We start from the raw sequence: 25,108 nt of genomic DNA on the forward strand, positions 1-25,108 counted from the left end.
AGGAGAAACGAGCCCTGGATGCATAGTCGTATGTGCTAGGGCTTCTTCTGGTGCCGCCATGATATTCCCCTGCAGCGGTGCAAGGGAATGCAGTGCCGAGCGTGCCTGCCCCGGCGCTGGCGAGGTTGTGGTCTACAGTTTAAATGTTGCCGGTGCCGGTGGCGTCAGTGCCGCAGCCATCTAGACTGTTCCTGCTGCCAGTGCCGATGCACCTGGTGCCGCTGATCCGGCTGCCCCGTGTTGGTTTCCACGGTGCCGATGCCAATTGCGCTCTCAGTGGCGATTTTTTTCCGTTGGAGGCCGGAGTCCGCTGAGACCCTGCAGCAGTTGTCCCTGACATGCCCAGACCATCTTTCAAGCCCCGTCCAGTGCTAAAAGCCGCTGGGAGAAATCGGGTTAGAGATGGCTTAGACTTTTTTGGGGCAGATGCCTCAATGGCAGTAGTACTGCGCTTGTGCCCAGAAGGGATAGGCAAATCAGCAGACTGTAATGCCTTATCCATCAGAAGCATTTTTAACCGTCTTTTACAGTCTTTACGGGCTCTGGCTGTCAGCTTACAACAATGCTGACACCTTTGCGGTACATGTGCTTCTCCTAAGCACTGTATGCATGCCTCATGCCTGTCTGACACTGGCATGGGCTCCCGGCAGAGCATACATTTCTTAAAACCTGGGGAACCAGGCATTTCTGACAGAGGGTTATTTCTCATTGAGGAAATATATTTTTAAAGAACTATGAACAATAATACAGCTAAGACTAATTGTAACTGGGTATGCTATTAACTATTTACAGATTAAACCTAAGGAGAAACTCTGAGAAAGAGATGGAGCTCCGTCCACGACCGAGGGCGGTTGGAAGGAACTGAGTGGAGCTGGACCAGACGAAACAGATGAAAGGCGCGAACGGTGCGAGCCACTGCTCATGCATGCACAGTCTGGTGGAGCACAGATATGCAAGTCTCCAAGCTGCAGTGCCGGGACGAGCCCGACACCATGAATGGAGCATCCATGGGGACCATTCGAAGAAGAATTTGAAGATTTTCTGAAGTGCTTTTTTCCTTCTTCTACCTTTTTTTGCAGGGTCACCCAAGTTAGGTCACTGGTCTCTTTTCTGTTGTTCCTTTTTAGCTCTTACCCCATTAGGCAATGGCATATCACACCATCTGATACATAAGTGGAAGGGAAATGTAAGGAAACATCCCCAAAGATCCTAGATCTTAGGACCGTAAAAAAGAAAGGGAGAAAATATGCCATGTACCTTTCAAGTGTTTCAAATACTCCCTTTTTTGAAAGTAAGATGTATCTCCCTTTATAGACCAGCTTGAAGACCATTTTGACTTACCCCTGACAAATTTTTGACTGGCACAGTATTTTGGTATATCCCAAGAATGGAAGAAGGCTGACTTGCACTTATGGAAGTGTCTTCAGTGGTGTACTTCTGGTTAAAAGAGGATTCAGGGGTCTTAACAAGTCATCAGTCTCAGAGCCTAATCCTGAGGCATAGCAAGGGTCCAAAGACTAGAGTTATTATGGTACAGCTTCACTTCAGAGGCTATTGAGAGGATTTCCTTATCAGTTGGAGCACCTCTTAGTGCCAGCCCTTGCCTTCTACTATGGTGGGAGAACAAACAGAAAGAAGGAACACAGCAGGATATCCCATTAAGGGACTAGAGTCCTTGAATTTTCTTTTTTCTAATGGAGAGGAGAAAATGAGGGAAAACATTTTGATTACTGATGCCCTAAAATCAGCGTTAAAAGATGAGATTATAACTGATAATGTGAAAATATCAAACTGTCACTCCAGTTGTCCTATGAGGAATCACTAAAGCAAAAGGGGCACTACTAAGCCCTTAAAGCTGGTGGACAAGTCTGACCTACTTCCAGGCTTGCATTATGCCAGACATGAAAAGTCACAATGCAAATATCTGAGGGTATGTCTACACTACCCTCCTAGTTCGAACTAGGAGGGTAATGTAGGCATACCGCACTTGCAAATGAAGCCCGGGATTTGAATTTCCCGGGCTTCATTTGCATAAAGATCTTTGGATCATTTAGCCCTTTGGAGAGCTGCGTCAACGACCAAAGAGTTTGGCTGCGGGTGAGTAAAAAGGAATTCACATCTTTAAATGGCTACCTTATGAGAAATAATCAGAAATTAGGCAGACATACAGACACAAATCTCTTGAGCACAATTTTACTTAATGTGTTTTTGTCAAATTAAACAAGATACACAAGGGATTTGGTCCATTCTAGACACAAGCTGAGAGACCTTTTTATGTCCAACTTCGAAAAGAGAGACTCCCCAAGTAAAACATGAAGGAATGGAAGACATTAGTAGGATGAGTGATTCAGATAAATTTCAAATACATCATTTTGGAATGAATTTATAATTAGCTTTGCCTATATTTATATTAATTATTATATGAAAGTCAATTACTATATGATCTAAAGTTCCTGGAATCACAAATATAACTTTTCACATTAGAATTTTAGCTGAAAATGAAGTTATGTTAGCTGAGGACAGACTTAGCTATTTGTTCCACAATCCAAGAGCCTTAATAATAATTATATATATATATATAGAGAGAGAGAGAGAGAGAGAGAAAGAGACAGAGAGAGAGAGAGAGAGAGAGAGTAAGTTTTTCTCAGATGTTTACTTACCCATGCCCATCTAGTCTGATATTTCCAACAAAATCATATAGATGTCGATTTGGGCTTTCACATTCAATTCTGCCCAAAAGTCTCATCAAACTGTCAATGTCTTTTATATCTGATGTCAATGGCAAGCCCTATAAATAAAGTTTGTTGTAACATTATATTATAAAATTACTTTACAATAAACAAAATATAAAATAGTAAATTAACCTATATATTATACAATAGATTGCGTCTGGCACTGCACATATTGCAAAAGCAGGGAAGGGAGTTTCAATGTTGGCGTCCATAGAGATGTCAGCAGAATGGTATCAGGTAGCATAGGTACAGATCTTGCCCAGTAATACAGTAGCACAAACTTCTTGAAAAAGATGGGGATGAAAGACAGAGTCATAACTCAAAACATCCATCCTCACTAGACAGTGGAAATAGGTTCTTTGTAAAGGCCAAAGAAGGTGGCATCTCTTTAGCTAAAAGTTTTTTTCCTCCTGAAAGATGTGGAAGAAGTGGTTTAAGGAAGAAGAGGACTCTCAGAAGAGCTAACCAACCAAGGAAACAGGACCATCGACGGAGCCATGTAGATGAGTGTACTTGAAAAAAGGAAATGAAGCGGCAATTTAAATAATCCCCGCTTCATTTACATCAAAATGCCTCCTGCGCTGTGCCGATCAGCTGTTTGGCGGCACAGCGTGGTAGTCTGGATGCTCCGCGGTCGACAAGGGAAGCCCTTGTCGACCACCCCATTATGCATCGTGGAATGAGGTTTACCAGGGCGGTCGACAAGGGAAGCCTCTTGAAAGGGAATCCTCTGAACTGTCATTCATGTTAAAATTCGACACTTTCCAAAAAGGACTGAACAAACATTTGAACTATTTCACCCATTACCAAGATAGTTTCCCCAATTATCACCTCTAATACCATTAACTCACAAACATCCCACTCTCCCCACCTCTAATATCATCAATTCACAGACACTTACCTTCCTTCCTTTCCCCTCTCCCCCCTGCATCCGCCTCCTGTTCTGCAATGTGATTTGTCCTTTTCATATGTGTTCATTTTTTAAATTGTATCCTTTGGTATATATGGTTGTGACTACTTTCTTCCACTATTTGATCTGAGGAAGTGGGTCTGGCCCACGAAAGCTCATCATCTAATAAATCATCTTGTTAGTCTTATACATGGAAAGGTACACAATAAAATATTTACAATAGCTGTAACTAATATATTGAAATATATATACATTCTTACCTGTCGTATTTTTAGGTTTGTTTCACCGTCTAAATTTGATGTTTCAATGTAGCACATGGCTTGTGGCTCACTTATTTAAAAAAAAAATAAAGCAATTATCTTAAATAGACAACAATATAAAATATACTGACATGTAAAAGCTTTCTGTAATCTTTTAACATATAATTAAAAAAAAAATCCTCCAGATAAAAATCTGCTAGTAACAAATATTTCTGCAAAATTATTAAGTCATTCACATTTTCAGAAAATCTGCCAATAATTCTTTATCAAATCTATTCATAAAGAAACGTGCATATATAATTGGAGTTTTCTGAGAAAGCTACCTGTTCAAGATTCACATGTGCTCACAAATTTACATTTAACAGCTGATCAGAATATTCCAGATATTTCAAGTTCATTTGCAAATGGTTTCTTACTATATGTCTTTTTAATAGACATGCAAAACTGATATAAAACTACCATATAGCTTCCAAAGATGTCTTACTTCTTTTTTATGTAAGTCCTGTTCTCAAGGAATGAGATTATAAATTTGAGCTCGTGCAAGATATTGCATCTGGAGTCATGCATTTATTCAGACACACACTAATAAGTGGTTCATATTATATTACCCCATCATGTATTGCCATCACACTATATATCCTATGACAACAGACTTAGGCTCTTAAATATTAGCTAAAAAAATAATATTTTTTATTCTTAACAAGACCTTTTCAGATACATTATTCCCATTTTACAAATAGGAAAATTGAAGTACAAAAACATCAAGTGACTTGCCTAAGGTCACATGGCGAGTAAGTAGCAGAGCCAGGAATGATGGTTCAAGATTTCTGAAATGTTCTACTCAGCTGTCAGTTCCTGGACAGGAACACAGAATCAGTAATTTAGATCTGTGGCAGAAATTTCACTTTGTTTTTGTAAGGGCCCAAAAACTTATTAAAAATACTGGATGTAAATAAATGGGCATTTAATCTCTACAGTGATTTACAATTGTTTAGATTTTAACAGAAAATGCTTTTATTCTCCTTTTTATAGAATTAAATTGGAATGTCAATATTATAATTAAATAAATAAATATAGAAAGTTTAAAAGCATAGTTTCAGTCAATGATGAATAACAGAAAATGTATTTTATTTGGAAGCAAATATACTGAATTTTTAAATTTGTATTGATGACTTCTTCATATTCTGACCATATGCTAACAGTAAAATCTGACGTTAAATTATCATAAACCTTTTATTTTAAGATTGAAAAATACAGCTCTTTTTTGGGGGGCAACTTTTCTAAGAATGCAAATGACAGACTTCGAATTAGACTATTTTTGTATGGCTGATTCAATAAATGAAGGAGTCAAATTCTAGCATTTTTCATTAGTTTAACAGTCAAAGATAAACAATGCTTTCATGAATCACTTTGAAAAGTCTAAGGCAGCAAAGACATTGCAAAGTAAGAGACATGCTAAATTGCAACCATTTTAGCAGAATGCAAAGTAAACAGATTACATTTAGAGCAAGGCAGGCTGTTTGATTTGTTAGTGCAAAACAAGGCGCAATCACAATAAAAATACTATATAAAGGTGAAGTATACCAAAATAACATGCAATTTGTCACTACACACAAGAATTGAGATATATTTTCATCGCATGCAGTCTAGAATGTGCAACATCCAACATTGTGCAGAGGGTCCTATAAATATGTATCAAATGTTAATAATTTGTTATATAATTATATTATTTATTGTTCTGCCTATGGTTCAAATCTATTCCTCTAAACTTGCCTAAAGTATAACATGCAAAGTTTACCAGGCCTTCAAGAGACTGTTTTATGAAAATTTGCTTAATAATTTCAGTGAATACAATACAAAAATATACTAGGGAGGAGTGATAAAAATTTTCTGTATTTGTGACTGCTACCACATTTTTTATATATTTTAATAACATTATATATATATGTTATTAAAATGTATAAATGTAAAATGTATTTATCAACTAAATCTTTTCTACTCCTATAAAATTCACCTCTGCAATATGTTTGTTTTTTAAGACAGTTGGAATATCAACACAGCTATGCAAACAAAACCTGACCTACATGTTTCCAATTTGGTACATGAGGACCCACATACACAATTCCTGTGCAACCAGTTTATTCTAACCTTGATGAAAGACTGATGAGATCAGCTGGGAGATGTTCCCCATTGGTCACTTTCACTATTTCCCCTACTGCCACCTACATATCCCAATTTAAATGATTAGAACAGAAAAATGAGTAACAGGAAAAAATCAAAATGGACAAAGAGACAAAAAGACAAAAAGAGACAAAGTCTGAAATTATTATATAAAACAATACATGTTAATAGACATATCTGATAACAATTTTTTCAAAATCCATTTAAATCAGGTCAGAGAGCAAAAGATAATATATTAATTTCTGCTCATCCAGCTTGCTTTTCATAAAATACAGATTCTAAGTTTCAGAAAACTTTGATAATGAAGTTAAAATAAAACGCGAGTATCGTATGTTCTCAAATCACTGTGGCATTAGAAGTAGTATTCAACTTTTTCTGAAAAGGTAAGAGGATAAGAATATATAATGTAAATAGAAAAATCAAATGTATCCACTCAATGTATAAAATTTGATTCTAAGTATTACTGATACCTAAATATTATAATACCTATTACATGGAGTACTGTTTCTATGTGGAACCTTAGAGACTAACAAAAAAATGTAGACGGTATCATGTGCCTTCACGGGTTGTGCCCATGAAAGCTCATGATACCATCTACATTTTTTGTTAGTTTGTTATTGAAAAAAACTTAAAAAATAACTAATAGTCTTGCAGCACCTTAGAGACTAACACGGCTACCCCTCTGAATCTACATGGTATGTTTGTACAGTGCCCAGCATTGCAGAGCCTTGGCCTTTAGGGAGCTACCATAAAAATAAATGTGATAGTTTGAAAAATAATAAAATATGGTCAAAAGATCATAGATCCTAATCTACAGACTGGATATAAGACTCAGACTATTATTCTAGTGAGATCATTGTTGTTTTTCTGTAAAAACAGATGCAGCGGAAGGCAGAATATCTGTCAAGCATGTGGCACACATTCTTTCTCTTATGATACAGTGCAACCATCACTCACTCTCTGGACTCTGAAGAAATTCAGTACACAAATAACTTGTTTTGATTGCAAGTATTGTATCATGGTAGAGAAATACAGGATGGAGGGAAACTTCAGGTCTGTCAGCCCTTGGTGGCCTTGGGGAAAGGAAGTTTCTTAAGTGGCCATTCTTCTTCACTGAGGCTCAAAAGCAGAAAAGTACTTTCACCATCTCAGGGATAAAAATTCCCTAAGTAATCAAGAACTCTGATTCAAATTCTCCAGAAACTACTACTACTTTCTAGAGAGTCAACCACATTTTAGCAACCTAAAATACATCTTGGCTTATAGAACCACATTAACATAAAAACAATCTACTTGAAAGTGTTCTGGCACACAAACTTGAAATTATGGATCCAATCCCTGATCATTGTCATTCATTCTGAAGAAGGGAAGGCTTTCTTGGTCTCAAAATGGATCCCCAAATGAATGAGTTAAAGGAGGAAGCACAGAAGGAGCTCTTTTCCTAATCCATATACCCATTCCCAGTCCACACCAGCCCATAAAATCAAAGAGCTATAAGCAGTTTTTTAATAACCACCCCACTGTCCTACATGAAATGGAGTTAGAAACAAGAGAGAATTTAACCATCTGAGCATGGATGGAGGGGAAAGATAGAGACTGGAGCCCCACACAGCTTATCAGGTCACTGCTTCTGTGCAAGACCTACTTCTGAAGTTCTGATCCCATGCATGAAGAAAATATAGGGTGCTATAGTAGCATATAAATTATTCTGCAGCATTTAAATAATTCTTATTTCAAAGTATTCATTAGAATAGGTAGTACAAAAAGTGTATGACCTGATCAAACAGATTCTGAAAAAAGTGCATCATCTACATAGTAAAATCTGGATTTCATAAATAAAACTGTCCAAGGAAATGATGATAAACCACCTCTAAGAATATTCATCAACATAAAAATAACTGTTTATGCTGTTTATGCAATGTTTTTGATGTTATAATTAATATTAATAGAGTTTTTATTTCATGTTTGAAGACAGAAGCTTTGTATAATTTCAAATCTTGGTTTGACTATACTATTCAACATCTATATAATACTCTGCTCATAAAAACATCAAATCATAGGTAAAGTTTCATGATTGATAGTTTGGTGATTACTTGGTTATGTTCAAATTTGCTTTTGTTTTAATTTAAACTATCAAAATGAGCAACTATTCATAAAAAGAGACTTGTGTTGTATGGGTCAAAATATCAATGTATCTTTAAAAATGACTGAATTTGTTATGCATATAATGAAAGTTAATCTGGATAAATGCAGGAGTAGACCTCTAATCGAACAGACAGATCCATGCATTATATCAAACAACAGAGTAAAATTTAAATACATTAAAGGTCCTGGTAATATCAAAACCCCTCAGTGATTAGCAGAACCCTCAATGTAATTCTAAGAAAACTGACAGGTCCACATTCTTTTATTTATTATATATGCTAAGCATGAAAAAGCTTTGAGATTTTAAGTACCCAAATATTGATTATTTTTCAATATTAAATGTAAAATTATGGTAGAGGTAAAAAGTATTTCTGTTTATTTCTTATTTCCTTGGAGCAATCACAAAATTAATGCAGGGTAGAGAAACCAGCCTCTACATTGTAAGCATCAGTGGGCATCTCTACCTTGATGAGAGAAGTACAGTGTCAGCAGGTATATACTCTTTGCCTTTTATTATAACTATATCTCCAACATCTACCTGTAAGAAAACTGGGAATTGGTTAACAGTCAAACACACAACCTATCTCTAACTTTTATGCATTTGTGAAATCTTAATTTGCCAAAAAAGTAAGTCAAAATTTAGGCAATGATTTTCAAAAGGATCTAGAAGTATTAGGTGCAAATTTCACTGAAATGAGGCCTTGTTTCAGTGCATTTCTAGTAATGGATGTATTCCACTTTAATTTCTCCTGTTATTGAGAACTCTCATTATTTTATAGCGAGATTTATATTTAGCCTAATTACACAAAAGGAAATTAATTTTGCTAAATTCAGAGTACTGTTGTATCACAGCAGATGTCTGTCCTGGTTCCAGCTAACCTGTATGTAATCCATGAAAACAGATGTGAACGTCATGAAGTTAAATCCTTTCTTTTTGCAATTAGATGATTCAACTCGGGGGAAAAGATCTGACTGATATATTCAAATCTACAAAGGCTTTTTTTTGTTTGTTTGTTTTTTGACAAACATTTTCAAAAACGCTTTGAACAGAATTTTGAGTGTTTCCCAGTTTTATTGTTATTAATACAATAATAATACAACAGTGTATTATTGTGGAATAATACAAAGCAGTATTATTCCACAACAATGTCTCAATGTATTTTAAATACAAGGCAAACTTTGCAAGTATATTATGTAACTTTAAAAACATTTTTTTCTAATCTTTTCTCACTATATAAAAACTGAGTTGCTTTTTTGTCTATTAATTTTAATAATGTTAAAGTACTTTTACAGAGATGCCATATGCTAATACACCAAAAGCTGAAATATTCATTCAAATCTTCCATTGAAATATTATGCAGGCAGACCTTTTGCTGACAATAAATGATAATTTGGCCTGAATGGGGAATTTGTTTTGGGGCCAAAAAGTACATTTTATTAAATACACTTAATATTCTAGAAAGTGCTATTAAAATTGAAAATGTTAATGTTTTCCATCCTAGTTGTAAATTAATTCATATGACAATCATATACTCTGATATAAAATACATAAAGTGCAACAAATGAAGTAACAAACAACATTTACATCCTAAAACCACATACACACCTTTTCCCAATGGACAATCTCCCAAGCACCATTTCTCAATACTGAAAAGCAAAGACATAATTAGACTGCATAACAGTAAAAGTGTTCTTTACAGGTGAAACTCCTCATGTGTTCCCTATTACTGAAAATCATATGTATGCAATATAGCAGTACAGGTTGAACCTCCCAAATCCAGGACTCTCTGGTCCAGCAATCTCTGTGGTCCGTCAGGGCCATGGATGTTGCTGGACCAAAGATCTCTGGAGGTGGGAGTGGGAGCCAGCTGGAAAATGCACGGCAGATGGCGGCTGGGGAATACTGGCCCGGCTGGAGAACCCCCGGCATCAGCAGGGCCAGGTGGCAAACAGGCAGCCCCCACCTCAGCCTGGTAACCTCTGGTGTCAGCTGGACCAGGTGGCAAATGAGGAGCCCTGCCCCAGCTGGAGAACTCCCTGCAGCAGTGGGGCCAGGCAGCCCCAGGCCAGGAAATCCTGGGAAACCCTTGGCAGGAGCAGGACTCGTTCTAGCAGTAGAGACAGTGGCAGCCGTGTGGCCCCAGCCACGAAACCCCAGAAATTACCAGCACCAGCTGGCATGGTGGCCCTGGCCAGGGAACTCCCCAGCATTATCTGGCCCAGGCAGACCAGGGAACCCCAGCATCAATGGGGCCAGGTAGCCAGGGAGCCCCAGCTAGAGAACCTGAGGAATCCCCAGTGGTGGCAGGGCAGGAGTGGCTGGAGAGCCCCGGCCAGAGAACCTCTGGTACCTGCTGGGCTAGGCAGCAGGGAAGTCTTGGCAGGGCATTCCTGGGGAATCCCCACCAGCAGCGGGGCTGACTGCTTCTGAGCGGGGCTGGCGGTGGTCAGGTTACCCTGAAACGGAACTCAGGGAATTCTAGTGGCAGCAGGGCCAGCAGCAGCCAGGCAGGAAACTTTGGCGGCAGCAAGCAGCAGCAGAGTGGAAACCCCAGTCTTGGGAGCCTGGGAGCAGGACAGCCTGCAGGGGAACCTTGACCTCCCGTGGTCTGGCAAACTCCCTCATTCTGAGAGTGCCGGATCAGGGAGGTCCAACCTGTATATGCACACAGTATTTTACATAACACTATATGTTCTCCCCTATTTCAGGTCAAGCATTTCAATTATAATATATAGTCTGTATAAAAGGTGCCATATAAATTAAAATTAATTTTTATAAGACTTTTATAGTGTTAGATAATAATCGAAAAATAGAAATGTAGGAATGAAGGGGACCTCAACAGGCCAATCATTCCAGTTCCCTGTGCTGAGGCAAGAACTAAGGATCTAGATCAGGAGTGGGCAATCAACAGCCATGAACTAGACATGGTTCGCCAGGGTTAGCCCCTGACAGGCCACCAGACACTTTATTTACCTGAGCATTGCATTGAGAATTATTGGTATCATCAGCAAATCACAGCTATTTCCTGTGGCCATGGTGAACTGGAACATGAAGTTAGGCCTCTTTCAAATAGACTAATGTAAAGTAATCCCCTGGCATATTGCCATTGTTCCTGACTTCAAGTTTTCCATCTTGAATCTAATCCCCCGTTATGAACTTCCGAGTTGTGTGGTAAATCCACACAACTAACTCTCTTATCCCCCCAGATCTCCTGGGTACCAGAAACAAGAGAACATCTTTAGCTCAGGAACTCTTGCTATTCTGTTGATTTGCAAAACATGTTTGTGACGGACCCCCATCAGTCCGCACTAGAACCGGGGCCGTCAGCGCCCCCTGGGGGCCGCCGGACGGACCGGCAGGCAGCCGGGAGAGCAGGGGAGAGCGGTCCGGGGAAGAAACCCCGCAGGGGGAGGGGCGGCTAAACCCCCGGCGGGGAAGGAGGGGTCAGGGACAACCCCATCGGAGGGGCGAGGAGTCCGCCCGGCGTTCCGCCCGGCCAGAGCCGCACGGAACCGGCGTCAGGCCGGGACGCCCTGGCCGTGACGTCAACGGCCGCCAGGACGCCGGGGGGGCGGCCCGGGCGCCCCTGACGTCATCACCCGGGCCGCTTGAAAAGCGGCCCGGCGGAGCAGGACGAGGCGGCACTCTGGAGAGCTGCCGCCACCACCGCCGACCTAGCCGCCGAGGGGAACCCCCCCCGCGCTGGAGGAGACGAGGGAGCGACCCTGAACCCTCACGACGGCCGCAGGATGAGACCGGCGCTTCGGGCGGGGTAAGTGACTACGGGACTCCCCCCGCCGGGGAAGAGGGGAGCGGGGAGTGGAAGCAGCCCGGGGCGGGGGCCTTCTGGCGCCCGTGGACAGGCGCGTTACGGGGATAAACCCCGCCTGTCGTGGGAGGAACGGATACTTTGTTCCCCCCCCACTTAGGGCCCCGGGCTGGGACCCAGTGGAGAGGGCGGGCCCGGGTCCCCCACGTCCCCCCTCCCTACCACGAGACCCCAACCCACAGAACCCCGCTGGGATGACTAGATAAAAGGGCGAGGACCCTGTCACTTGGACTGTCCCGACGGGGACCCGACTTACGGGCAGGCCGCCGGAGGCGACCCCGTCCCCTCGCCGGGACCCCGGGCAGCCCGGAACCCCGGGCCAGCCCCGAGAAAAAGGAACCCCGAGTTCGCTGATCCCCGGTCCGGACTCGCGGCCGGGTGATCGCACTCAAACAGCCAGACGGCGGGTCCGCTGAACCCCCCTTCCCCCGCCGGAAGGGGGCGCTCGCACCCACGCGGGCCGGGCCGTCACATGTTCTCTAGAATTTAATATATTTAACCTTTTTTGTGGATTTGAGGATACTGGAAAAGGGGGGAAAATGACACTTCAATATTTTTGATAATATTATGTATAATTGTTGAACTACTTCAAGGTTTCAACCTTCCAACATGGAGAGACACATTAATGTACATAAAATGTTGTTACAAAAAAAGGGATAAAAAATCGTTCTCTTTACTCTCTGAGAATAGGAGAAGAAGCAATGGGCTTAATTCACAGCAAGTGAGATTTAGGCTGGACATTAGGATAAACTTCCTGGTGGGCTGGTTAAGTACTGGAATTAAATTACTGACAGGAATTAAGGAATATTCATCACTGGGGATTTTTAAGAGCAAGTTAGACAATCATTTGTCAGGGATTATCTAGATAATGCTTAGTCTTGCCATGACTGCAGGGGACTTGTCTAGATGGCCTTTCAAGGTTCCTTTCAGTCCTACAATTCCAGGCCACTGTTCCTTGAATTTTAATAGTTTCCTCTCCCCACCAAATGTTGCTTATCGGAACTCACTTGACTGTAGACAGGTATTGTTTATAGTGTTCAAATTTGCACTACTGGAAGATTGGCTTCTCCCCTTTCTGAGCTTAGACTTGTTCCATTTATTTTTGCTGTAGTTTCACTTTCCATGCTAGAGTAGCCACAAAACAAGATATTTAGACCTAATAAGTCAGACTATTCCTTTTCCTGAATTTGGAGTTGGGATGAATCACTAAGGGCTTTTTTTGATTATCTGAGGATTCTACCCCCTTCCCTTCATCTAATGACTCTTCAAATAACTGACAACGAGAATATTTTGAAGCTGATTACATGATTTTGATCTATATATCATCATTCCAGGATCATAACTAAAGGTGCAATCTGGTCACCATGCTGGAGGCCAGGACATGTATTGAAAACATCAAAGCATCCCTGGAGCTGCACTATCTGTGAATGCTGAAGCCACTGACATTTTTTTTAACTCTGAGCCTAACCACAATTATTTCCTAGCCTTTTTAGGCAGTCTGTTACCAAACTGTCAGTCTATGCAGTACTGCTCATCTAAAAGATGTTGCTGCTCTCAGAAAGTAAGATGCAGCTTCAAATATTTGGCACATTGACATTTCTTCTCTGCAGTCATTGGATTCTTTTGAGAAAAAGTCCCCTTACAAAGGGACAGCAATGTTTCTGATGAGTGTTGAAAACAACCTGTCTTCTTTAGGAAGAAAAACAAAATGTGCTTTGCTATGTTGCATGATGTAGATGTTAGTATGCCTGAACAATTTAATAGAATTTGGTGGTATTTCCTATTTGATCTTCATTACATTTTCCAAATAGACAGGAAGAGGAATGAGTGGTTCAGATCTTGAACCTGTTAGAAAAAACATATGTTTTTAATTTCTGTACCAAGTCTCTCTTCTTCCTCCTTAGAATCTTTTCTAATGGGCTCATCTGACAGAATATTGAAGTAACATCTTAATGTTTCAGCTGAAAAAAAATCCTCCTGCTTCACTTCATCTTGTGATTCATCCTTCGAGGCAAAAAATTTATCTTCCTTCTGTAAAGAAGACTCTGACTTTCCTTTGACTTCTTTTTTCCTCTATTGGACTTCGACTAAACAGTTTTCCTAGCCTTCTTTTTCTTTGGTGATGTCCATTAAGATAAAGATGAAAATTAATGTTAGGAGGAGGAGACAAAAAAAACAGACACAAATAATTCTATTCCATTTATTATTCTGTTTTTTCCATGTATGAAAACCTTGTGCACAGAGCTTTTAGCATTGGTGTCCTCCAGTATTTAGTCAGAGAAACTGCTATTCCAAGAAAAACAGGTTTAAGAACAAGCATCTCTTAAATTTCTGAAAGTAATTTCTTGAATCTCTTTTCCATTTTTCTAAATTTAGTTCCTTTTTGGAAGGTGTGAATTGGAAACATGAATCAGATAAGGAATCCTATGACCCTCTTCTGCTAATAGGCATCTCTTTATCTGTATCCTTTTGAGAGTAGATAGAATGCCTGGAAAGAGATGCTGCATCTGCTGCCTGGAACTCACAAGATGGCAGCCTCTGAGATGTAGGCACTTTTTACACCAAAATCAAGAGCTGCAGAGGGGATTTACTTCCTGAGGGGAAGATTTCCTTTTTTTCCCCTCATGTAGAATTCTTAACTTCCTCCAGGACTAAGAGAAGGAGAATGGACTACCCAACCAAGAAAGGGGGGTTATGATGAGAAATATGCATTGCAGGAGAGTGAGCATCCAAAAGAATTTTACTGGCTGCTCTATGCACTGTGATATATTCTAGCCAAAGTAAAGCCTTTCCAATCCAGTGGACAAGATAGCTGATGTGCACAAGTCATAAACCTCTCCTACATCCTCAGGCAAGAATACAGAAAAGAAGGAACACAACCACAAAGGTCCCATTTGGAACTTTCTCTGCCATCCTACTAGCTTTTCATATGAGCAGTTAGGTAAAAGGGGCACAGTAGCTTTGTGACCATTCCAGCTGTCGAGAGAGAGAGAGCGAGAGCGAGAGCGAGAGCGAGAGAGACAGAGACAGAGACAGAGTGTGTGTGTTATCATTTTTTCTATTGCGGTAAATCTGGATTCAACAGCCCTGCCAATAGATAGAGAATGCAGAACAAAACTGAGTGGGGGAGAGCTACAGAAGATGGGGGCTAGTCCCTTGATCAGCCATAAATTCAGCTTTGATTCTGACTTTTACCAGTTACAAAATGCAATGTCTCAAACTGAGGATCTGTGGACCTAACCATAAGAGAAGAAAAGGGATCTGCTCTTTTGTTTGCTTGGTCTGTCCAGCTTCATTGAATCAGGAAATGCAGTTTGGGGAATAAAAAAATGTCTTCTGGCTCAGGTACTGACATGCCAACGGACATTATGCTCTGCTCAATTGGACAGTCTGCAGTGTCTGTGTGTCCAGTTTCTTATCAGGGTGATATTGGAAAACACTTCTTCCTCATTTCCTTGGTCCTCTAAGGTTCAAATTCAAGCTGAAAAACATCCCACAAAACCTCTCCAGGAAGCTTCTAAAAAAACCAGATCACAAGTTTTGCAGTCCATGCAGCATTGTCCAATCCTGACAATGAAGCGAGTGTGACCACATCTATCCATGGGGCCCTCCTTTCTAGAGGACTGCTTCTCTAGTTTAGTCAGATCCACAAGTCCATGGCTGTGTCTACACTGCACCCCTTTTCCGGAAAAGGGATGATAATGAGACACATCGCAATTGCAAATCCGCAGGGGATTTAAATATCCCCCGCGGCATTCGCATTTACATGGCTGCTGCTTTTTTCCGGCTTGGGGATAAGCCGGAGAAAAGCACCAGTCTAGACGTGATTCTCCGGAAAATAAGCCCTTTTGAAAGTAGGAATAAGAAATCCTCCGGAAAAGGGCTTATTTTCCGGAGAATCACGTCTAGACTGGTGCTTTTCTCCGGCTTATCCCCAAGCCGGAAAAAAGCGGCAGCCATGTAAATGCAAATGCCGCGGGGGATATTTAAATCCCCCGCGGATTTGCAATTGTGATGTGTCTCATTAGCATCCCTTTTCCAGAAAGGGATGACAATGTAGACACAGCCCATGTGTTTCTCCCAGGCAAGCAATAATAAAGGAATAACAGGATATGATGAATTATTTCAACTCCTCTTTATTGGATCAAGAGTCAGGACCTATAAAAGGCTTCTTAACCATAATTGTTCCATGAGTTAGCTGTTCCTTACTCTGTCATCCTGTCTGGAACTGTGCATAAGCTTTTTTTTTCATAGTAGTATTTGTTAACTACTTGTATTCAAAGTGTTTATTTTGAACATTTAGAACACATTATTTTGAACACACATAAATCAGGTTTTTATATTCTAAACATCTAAAAGTGTAAAGTTGTACACTCTGTGATTTGAAACATAATACCAACAAATCTGAAACCAAAGAACCATAAAAAATACACATAGCATTCAGATTGCATTTTTGTTGTTGTATAATTAAGTGATTTTTAAAAATGGTTCTTACCTTGTGTCTGTTTCTTGTTCACTACATTATCAGCTTTATGTCTTTTCTAGAATAAAAAATGCACAACTGTTAATTGAGTTAAAATAGTTATTTTGATAACCAGGTAAAAAGTAGAATTCAGAAACAAATATTATAATATTCAAAGCACTATCAACTTATTCCTTTCCTAATGGTTTCAAACATTCTCTCAGCTTTTTTGACTTCCATTGCACAGTGAGATGTTTTCAGAGCACTTTCCATGACAACTTCTTGAGAGGTTACAGCTATTTAAACCCCATCATTTTGTATGTATAGTTAGGATTATTTTTCCTTATACACATTACTTTGCATTTATCAACACTGACTTTCATCTGCCACTTTGTTGATCAGTCACCCAGCTTTGTGAGAGCCCTTTTTAACTCTTCACAGTCTGCTTTGCACTTAATTATCTTGAGTAATTTTGTAACATCTGCAAATTTTGTTACCTCACTGTTTACTCCCTTTTCCAGATCATTTATGAATACATTCAAAGGAATGGTCCCAGTAGAAACCCCTGGTGAATCCCACAATTTATCTCTCTCCACAGTGCAAGTGGCCATTTATTTCTAACCTTTTGTTTCCCATCTTTTAACCAGTTTTCAGATCAATGTGAGGACCTTTCCTCCTATCCTTTGCCTGTGCACTTTCCGTAAGAGCCTTTGGTGAGAAAACTCATCAGGAGGCTTTCTGAAAATTCACTTCCTAAGCACTGAGTTTTCCTAAACATATTATTTTCATCTGTGTGTCTGATAATTCTGTTCTTTACCATAGTTTCAGCCAGTTTGCCTGCTAATGAAGTTGCTAGCCTGTAACGGCCAGTATAGTTTCGGGCGCCTTTTAAATAAATGGCATAAGCATTAGCTGTCCTCCAGTCACGTATTACAGAGGCTGACTTAAGCAATAATTACATAGCACAGTTAGTAGTTCTCTGCAATTTCAAATTTTAGTTCCTTAAGAACTCTTGGGTGAATAGCATATGAACCTGATGACTTTTTATTTAATTTATCAATTTGTTCCCAAACTTCCTCTACTGAATAGTTTGGAATAGTTTCTCAGATTAGAACAGTTTAGAATAGTTTCTCAGATTTGTCACCTAAAAAGAATGGTTTAGGCGTGAGAATCTCCGTCACATCCTCTACACTGATGACAAATGCAAATAATTCATTTAGCTTCTCCACATCTGGTGTGTTACTGTTAATGATCACGGTGGAATCAAACAATGGACAGGTCTTGAAGCCAGGAGAACTGCAATCCACAATGATGTGAAAGTATCAACCTGGAATGGGCTGCGGGGGGGTGGGAGGGGGGGAGGAGAGGGGAGAAGAGGCAGGGAGGAGAGAGCTCATAGGTGAGGTTGCTTCTTTTTTTCCACAAAAACAAAAGGAACTAAATAAATGTAAGAAATAAAAACATAAAGCTACATGAGTTCATGAAGTGTGTACAAAAAGCTATGATGCACAAAAAACAAATCTTGCGGCTATGTCTACACTCGCGGCTTCTTGCACAAGTACGGCCGTTCTTGCGCAAGAATCTGCAGAGCGTCCACACTGCCCACCTGCTCTTGTGCAAGTACATTTACAGTACGGCGTGGTAAGAGGGGGCTCCTTGCACAATAGCTACGCTCTTTTTTGACAGGTGTAAGCCCTCTTGCGCAGGAGCTCTTGCGCAAGAGGGCAGTGTGGATGCTCAGCAGGGATTTCTTGCGCAAGAAAGCCCTATGGTTAAAATGGCCATCAGAGCTTTCTTGCACAAGAAAGCATCCACACTGCCATGGGTGCTCTTGCGCAAAAGCACAGCTCACACATGGCAGTGTGGACATTTTCTTGCGCAAGAGTTCTTGCACAAGAACACTTGCGTAAGAAGCCGTGAGTGTAGACATAGCCTGCTTGTTTTCCATCTCCCACCAGGAGCTTTAGGAAGGAATTGAGTGAGGGTTGCAGACATCCAGTTTCTTATGTCCTCGTCTATGATAGCAGAGAGGATATGAGGAGCACAGACAATTAAAAAAGAATCTTATTTTGCATACACCAAGAGTGGAATTGGAGTGAACAATCACTCAAAAAGAGATTGTTATTCTCTACCTACAGAGGAAATCATCTCATTTCTTTAGAAACAGTTCAGTGTCAATTGTCTCCTATATTAAAGAAAAACATGCTCATGGCATTCAGAATATGGAAATAGCCAATGTCCTATGCTACCAGATGCCATAGTTCTCACATAGATATCTGATGCATTGTATGAAGTATGAAAGATAGTTTAGCAAGCATGTGATCTTCAACAGTGATATCTTCTGATTCTTTCTCTTTGATCTTGGACAGAAATCTGATAATATATATCTGGCAAAATGCAACAGGAGAATGAAAACAGACATGGATTAGGAAAGGAAAGATGGTGGATAGGGATAACAATGAGCACATTTTCACAGTAAGCAATAATTACAGCTTCATGACTGTGTCTAGCCATTATCAGATGGCAGAATTTTGTTGGCGTCACCATGCATTATCTATAAGTTACAGGGAACGAAAATGAATCTGCATAATTGTACTTCAAGAAGTCTGAAAGGTCCTGAAAGAAGCCAGATACGGAAAATGTAACCCCTAGGGCAAAGGAACTGACCAGGTGAGCCTCCAAGCCATTCTCAGGTGGCACCAAGGACAGTCTCTGAAACTAAGATTCCAAATAAAAAAAACCCATGTACATACTTCAGATCAGAAGGATAGCTTTTACTTGATCCTTTTTGTGAACAGTGGACACAATGTGAAACATGAAGGTATTTGGGCACTCAGAACATTTTTATTTGAGGTAGCATCTGCCTATTCCTACAAAAGGTGTCAGGGCAAGGTTTGATATGGGGAAATCAAAAGCCAAAGTCTTGGATCCTGGATCTTAGATTACAAGGTTCATCTGAGTTTCAGGTCATTGTGGAACCAGAAAAGTTCTAACTAAGTGGGTTTACATGTCCCAAATGTCCTTTGGTCTGTGATCAAACTTGGGTCATATGTTTGAAGTAGCTTTGGTTCTGCTCTTCTGTTGCCTCAATTATAAGATCAAGAACCAGGAGTCTTGTTGTGGACTGGAATCTCAGTTCTAACTCTCTTGTTTCTGAGCCTAGAACTTCTAGTCATTCCTCATGACTCCATCAGGTTTTCCCCACTTTGTGGATCCTGGTGCCCACAGTTATAGCTAACTGTGGAAAGGAAGAAGTGAGGCTGCTTGGGGTTGCTTAGTTTCTTAGCTCTGGGACACACTGTATTTGTAGGAATAGGCAGAAGTTACCTCAAAGAAAGATATAAAATTAAGCTTGTTTGTATTGCAGCAGTCAAGCAATAAAAAGGGATTACGGGGAAGGATCTTCCCTCTCCCACTCCACATAAGACTTCCAGGCTGAACGTACTGATCTAAGATGGCCTTATGCAAAGAATTAAGACAGACTGATACTCAACATGCAGTTTTCACTAATCTCACTCTGCAGCTCCTCTTATACTGTAGGGCTACGTCTAGACTACAAGCCTCTTTCGAAAAAGCTTCTTTCGAATGAGATCGTCTAGACACCAACCAGTATTTTCGAAAAAGAGAGCCACTTTTTCGAAAGAGAGTATCCAGGCAGTCTGGATGTTCTCTTTCGAAAAAGCATTGTTTACATTCAATAACGCTTTTTTTCGAAAGAGCACTTTCAAAAAAAGGTTATTCCTCGTAAAATGAGGTTTTCCATGGTCGAAAAAACTGCCGCATTCTTTCGATTTAATTTTGAAAGAACGCGGCAGCAGTCTAGATGCAGGTGAAGTTTTTTTTGAAAAAAGGCCACTTTTTTTGAAAAAAAAACCTTATAGTCTAGACACACCCTAGATTCTTACCCTCTGACACCCAATGATACCACCCTAACAGGGAAGAAAAGAACAGCTCTCAGCTACCCTCCAGCAGACTTCCCTTAGGGTAGAATGAGCCACTAAAGACTTCTTTTATTACTGAGGGAAAGTTGAGGCTTGTCTGCACACTGATTTTACAAAGCTCTAACTACACAGGTACATCTCCTCTACTATGGACATAATTATACTGACAGAAAGGTGTTTGAGACACACTAGAAAGCAGGGCATTTCTTCTTTATAGACATATAAAGTTCTCATTTCTAGCCCTGAAGATATTACACTTTAAAACCATCACACTTCAGAAATAATTTTGGGAAGAAGGGATTCTACATTTGGAGGGAGAAGGAAATATTTCTCTAGAAGAAAAACACAAAAATTATGTTTGAAGCTGTTTAGAGAGTTAGAATAAATCCTAAGGAGCTGGATTAGTGGCAAGTAATGAGGTTACAGGCATATGATAAAAATGCATTAGTATGCAATACATTTATCACACTCCTGTACAATCTACCAAATGGATACCAACTCACAGTATCATATATATTTTCATAAAACTATCTCCACTATCGTTCATGGTTTTCATCTGTTGTTCAAGAGAATCTCCACGTACCAAGCATTAAATCCTGTGTAACTTGAGAATATAGATATTAACATAAGAACATAAGTATGGCCACACTGGGTCATACCAAAGGTTCATCCAGCCCGTATCATGTATGCCAACAGTGGCCAATACCAGGTGCCCCAGAGGGAGTGAACTGAACAGGTAATGATCAAGCGATCTCTCTCCTGCCATCCATCTCCACCCTCTGACAAACAGAGGCTAGGGACACCATTCCTTACCCATCCTTGCTAATAGCCTCTTTTCAAAGCTGAAAAGTCTTAGTCTTTTTAATCTCTCCTCATATGGAACCTATTCCAATCCTCTAATCATTTTAGTTGCCCTTCTCTGAACTTTTCTAATGCCAGTATATCTTTTTTGAGATGAGGAGACCACATCTGTACACAGTATTCAAGATGTGGGCATATCATGGATGTATATAAGGGCAATAAGATATTCTCCGTCTTATTCTATATCCCTTTTTTAATAATTCCTAACATCCTGTTTGCTTTTTTGACTGCCGCTGCACACTGCGTGGATGTTTTCAGAGAACTATCTATAATGACTCCAAGATCTCTTTCCTGATTAGCTGTAGCTAAATTAGCCCCCATCATATTTACGTATAGTTGGGGTTATTTTTTCCATTGTGCATTACTTTGCATTTATCCAAATTAAATTTAATTTGCCACTTTGTTACCCAATCGTTTAGTTTTGTGAGATCTTTTTGAAGTTCTTCACAGTCTGCTTTGGTCTTAACTACCTTTAGCAGTTCAGTATCGTCTGCAAACTTTGCCACCTCACTGTTTACCCCTTTCTCCAGATCATTTATGAATAAGTTGAATAGGATTGGTCCTAGGACTGACCCATGGGAAACACCACTGATCACCCCTCTTCATTCTGAAAATTTACTATTTATTCCTACCCTTTGTTTCCTGTCTTTTAACCAGTTCTCAATCCATGAAAGAATCTTCCCTCTTATCCCATGACAACTTAATTTATGTGAGAGCCTTTGGTGAGAGACCTTGTCAAAGGCTTTCTGGAAATATAAGTACACTATATCTACTGGATCCCATTTGTCCACATGTTTGTTGACCCCTTCAAAGAACTCTAAGGGTATGTCTACATTAGCTCGTTAATTCGAAATAGGTAGGCAAATCAGGGAACCGGGGTTGCAAATGAAACCCGGGATTTAAATATCCCGGGCTTTATTTGCATGTTCCCGTCCGGCCGCCATTTTTAAACCCCCTTAGTCCGAACGAACTGCCCGCGGCTACACGCGGCAGTTTAAAGTTAATCCGAACTAAGTCGTTAGTTCAGATTAACTGTTACTCCTCATTCCACAAGGAATAACAATTAATCCGAACTAAGGACTTAGTTCGGATTAACTTTAAACTGCCACATGTAGCTGCGGGCAGTTCGTTCGGACTAAGGGGGAATTTAAAATAGCAGCTGGACAGGAACATGCAAATAAAGCCCGGGATATTTAAATCCCAGGGTTCATTTGCAACCCCAGTTCCCTGATTTGCCTACCTAGCTCAAATTAATGAGCTAGTGTAAACACACCCTAATAGATTATTAAGGCATGATTTCCCTTTACAGAAACCATGCTGACTTTTGCCCAAAAAATTATGTTTCTATGTAGACTTAAAAAACAACAAAAGGTCTGGTAGCACTTTATAGATTAACAAAACATGTAGATGGTATCATGAGCTTTCATGGGCACAGCCCACTTCTTCAGATGACCGGAGTTATGAGTTGTTTCCTGTCCCCTTCTCTTTTTCCCTCCTCCCTCTCCCTTCTCCCCTCTTTATTTTGGGTCTGCACATCCTAATCTCATAACTCCAGTCATGTTCTGTTAATCTATAAAGTGCTACCAAACCTTTTTTTGTTTTTTAAGTTTATCCTGTACAGACTAACTTGGGTACCCCCTGAAGGTTCTTCCATGTGTCTGACAATTTTATTCTTTACTATTGTTTCAACTAATTTGCCCGGCACTGATTTTAGACTTACTGGTCTGTAATTGCTGGGATCGCCTCTAGAGCCCTTTTTAAATATTGGCGTTACATTAGCTATCTTCCAGTCATTGGGCACAGACGCTGTTTTAACGGATAGGTTACAAACCATAGTTAATAGTTCCACAGTTTCACATTTGAATTCTTTCAGAACTCTTGGGTGATTGCCATCTGGACCCAGTGACTGTTACTGTTAAGTTTATCAATCAATTCCAAAAATCTCCTCTAATGACACTTCAATCTGTGACAATTCCTCAGATTTGTCACCTACGAAGGATGGGTCAGGTTTGGGAATCTCCCTAACATCCTCAGCCATGAAGACTGACGCAAAGAATTCAATTAGTTTCTCCGCAATGACTTTATTGTGCTCCTTTTGTATCTCGATCATCCAGGTACCCCACTGGCTGGTTAGTAGGCTTTCTGCTTCGAATGTACTTAACAAACATTTTGTTATTTGTTACTGTCAATTTTAATTTTGGAGATGCATGAATATTAAAAGTTATTTATTTAGGAAGTAATTGTATTTGATACTTACAATATCTTCTATGATTTCTTTGACTGCTGCTACAGCTAAAATAAATAATAGAGGAACCAATGTTGTGTAACGACCTGTTGGAGACACATCTGGAATTTGCTATTAGAAAAAAGAAACATGTATTTTATATTTGTAGGTCAAAGTGCAGTCTGATTATAATAAACATAACTTAGCAATGCAAAAGAATATCACTTTATTCAGATTCATGTACAATTCTGTTTTCTTCATCTACACTTTTTAATCCTTCTTACTTCTCAGCCGAAAATTGCTTACTATTTTCATGTATGCTTGTTTTCATAAAATGAGAAGCAACATGAAATTAATCTGAAAAAACATTTCTATTTGGACAATTGAGTTATAAAATGCAGGCATAGATATATAGGAATTTATGGTGAGTTATTTTACAACATTCCCTTCCATCTTCCCACCACAATGACCCATGCTATATCTGATTTCAACATCAAGCCTAGGGAAGAACTATGAGTTTTCCAGTGTCTTAGTAAAACTATTTTGTTTAATATAAGGGATAGTTTGGTACTTTAATAACATAGTGTTGACAGTTGTCTTTATGAGAGCTATCATACAGACTCAAAAGACCTGGCAGAATAAAGCATGAGTGGTTATATTTTATAAAGTATTCAGAGGAATTATTCCCATCAGTGAAGCTATTCACATGCTTCAATGCTTTCAGGAACAGGTTTATAAAGTTAAATTGCCTCATGACCAGTGGATTCTACTCAATATGGGTACGTCTACACTACAACGTTAATTCGAACTAACTTAGTTTGAATTAGTTAATTCGAACTAAGCTAATTCGAACTAACGGATCCAGACTAAAAAACTAGTTCGAATTAGCGTTTTGCTAATTCGAACTAGCATGTCCACATTAAGTGGACCCTGAACCAGGCTTAAGGATGGCCGGAAGCAGTGCCGGCAGGGCATCAGAGGAGGACTTAAAGCGTGGAGATGCTGTGTCAGGCTAGCCGAGGGCTGTGCTTAAAGGGACCTGACCCCCACCCCGGACAGACAGCTCTCAGGGGTTCCCCGCTTGCAAAGCAGTCCTGGCTTGGATTGCCCGGACTACCCACATTGGGCACATCACAGCACTCGGCCATCAGCCCGGCTGCACTTGCCGCAGGCTGCAATCTGGGGAGAGGGGGCAATTGGGGGGCTGCAGGAGAGCTTCCACCCTCAGAAGCCCGCAGAGCCAGCCCAGTCCTCCCCATCGGGGGCTCGTGCCCCATTCCTCCCTCACCTCCTTCCACTTACCCTTCCCTAGCCCCTCTTCTTAATGTACAAAATAAAGATTCCAAAATGGAATCTGTCTTTATTGAACAAAACTGGGGGAGACTGGGAAAAGGAGGTGGGAGAGGGGAAGAGACAGGCTGGGAGAGAGGAGGGCAACTAAAATGATCAGGGGTTGGGAACAGCTCCAATATGAAGAGAGGCTAAAGAGACTGGGACTTTTCAGCTTATAAAAGAGGAGACGGAGTGGGAAAAGGATAGAGGTCTCTAAAAGCAGGAGTTGG

General features: G+C 40.3%; 1 protein-coding gene across 6 annotated transcripts in view; it reads right to left on the reverse strand.

The window, feature by feature from the left end:
* Positions 1-25,108, reverse strand: part of ATP8A1 (ATPase phospholipid transporting 8A1) — a 222,352-nt gene that overhangs the window by 166,745 nt on the left and 30,499 nt on the right. For 2 of the 6 annotated variants that reach the window (XM_075930509.2, XM_006111916.5), the window contains exons 4-9: positions 23,580-23,678; positions 16,554-16,599; positions 9,835-9,875; positions 6,051-6,124; positions 3,903-3,972; positions 2,661-2,788 (exon numbers count right to left, since the gene is read on the reverse strand). In XM_075930509.2, the coding sequence (XP_075786624.1) occupies positions 2,661-2,788; positions 3,903-3,972; positions 6,051-6,124; positions 9,835-9,875; positions 16,554-16,599; positions 23,580-23,678 (458 nt within the window). Of the gene's footprint in view, positions 1-2,660; positions 2,789-3,902; positions 3,973-6,050; positions 6,125-8,692; positions 8,767-9,834; positions 9,876-16,553; positions 16,600-23,579; positions 23,679-25,108 lie in introns of those variants that run through there. The other 4 variants (XM_006111917.5, XM_006111918.5, XM_075930510.2 and 1 more) reach the window with 2 other exon arrangements.

Source organism: Pelodiscus sinensis, chromosome 4 (genome assembly GCF_052426305.1).
Source record: "Pelodiscus sinensis isolate ZL-2025 chromosome 4, ASM5242630v1, whole genome shotgun sequence".
Taxonomy (NCBI): Eukaryota; Metazoa; Chordata; order Testudines; family Trionychidae; genus Pelodiscus; species Pelodiscus sinensis.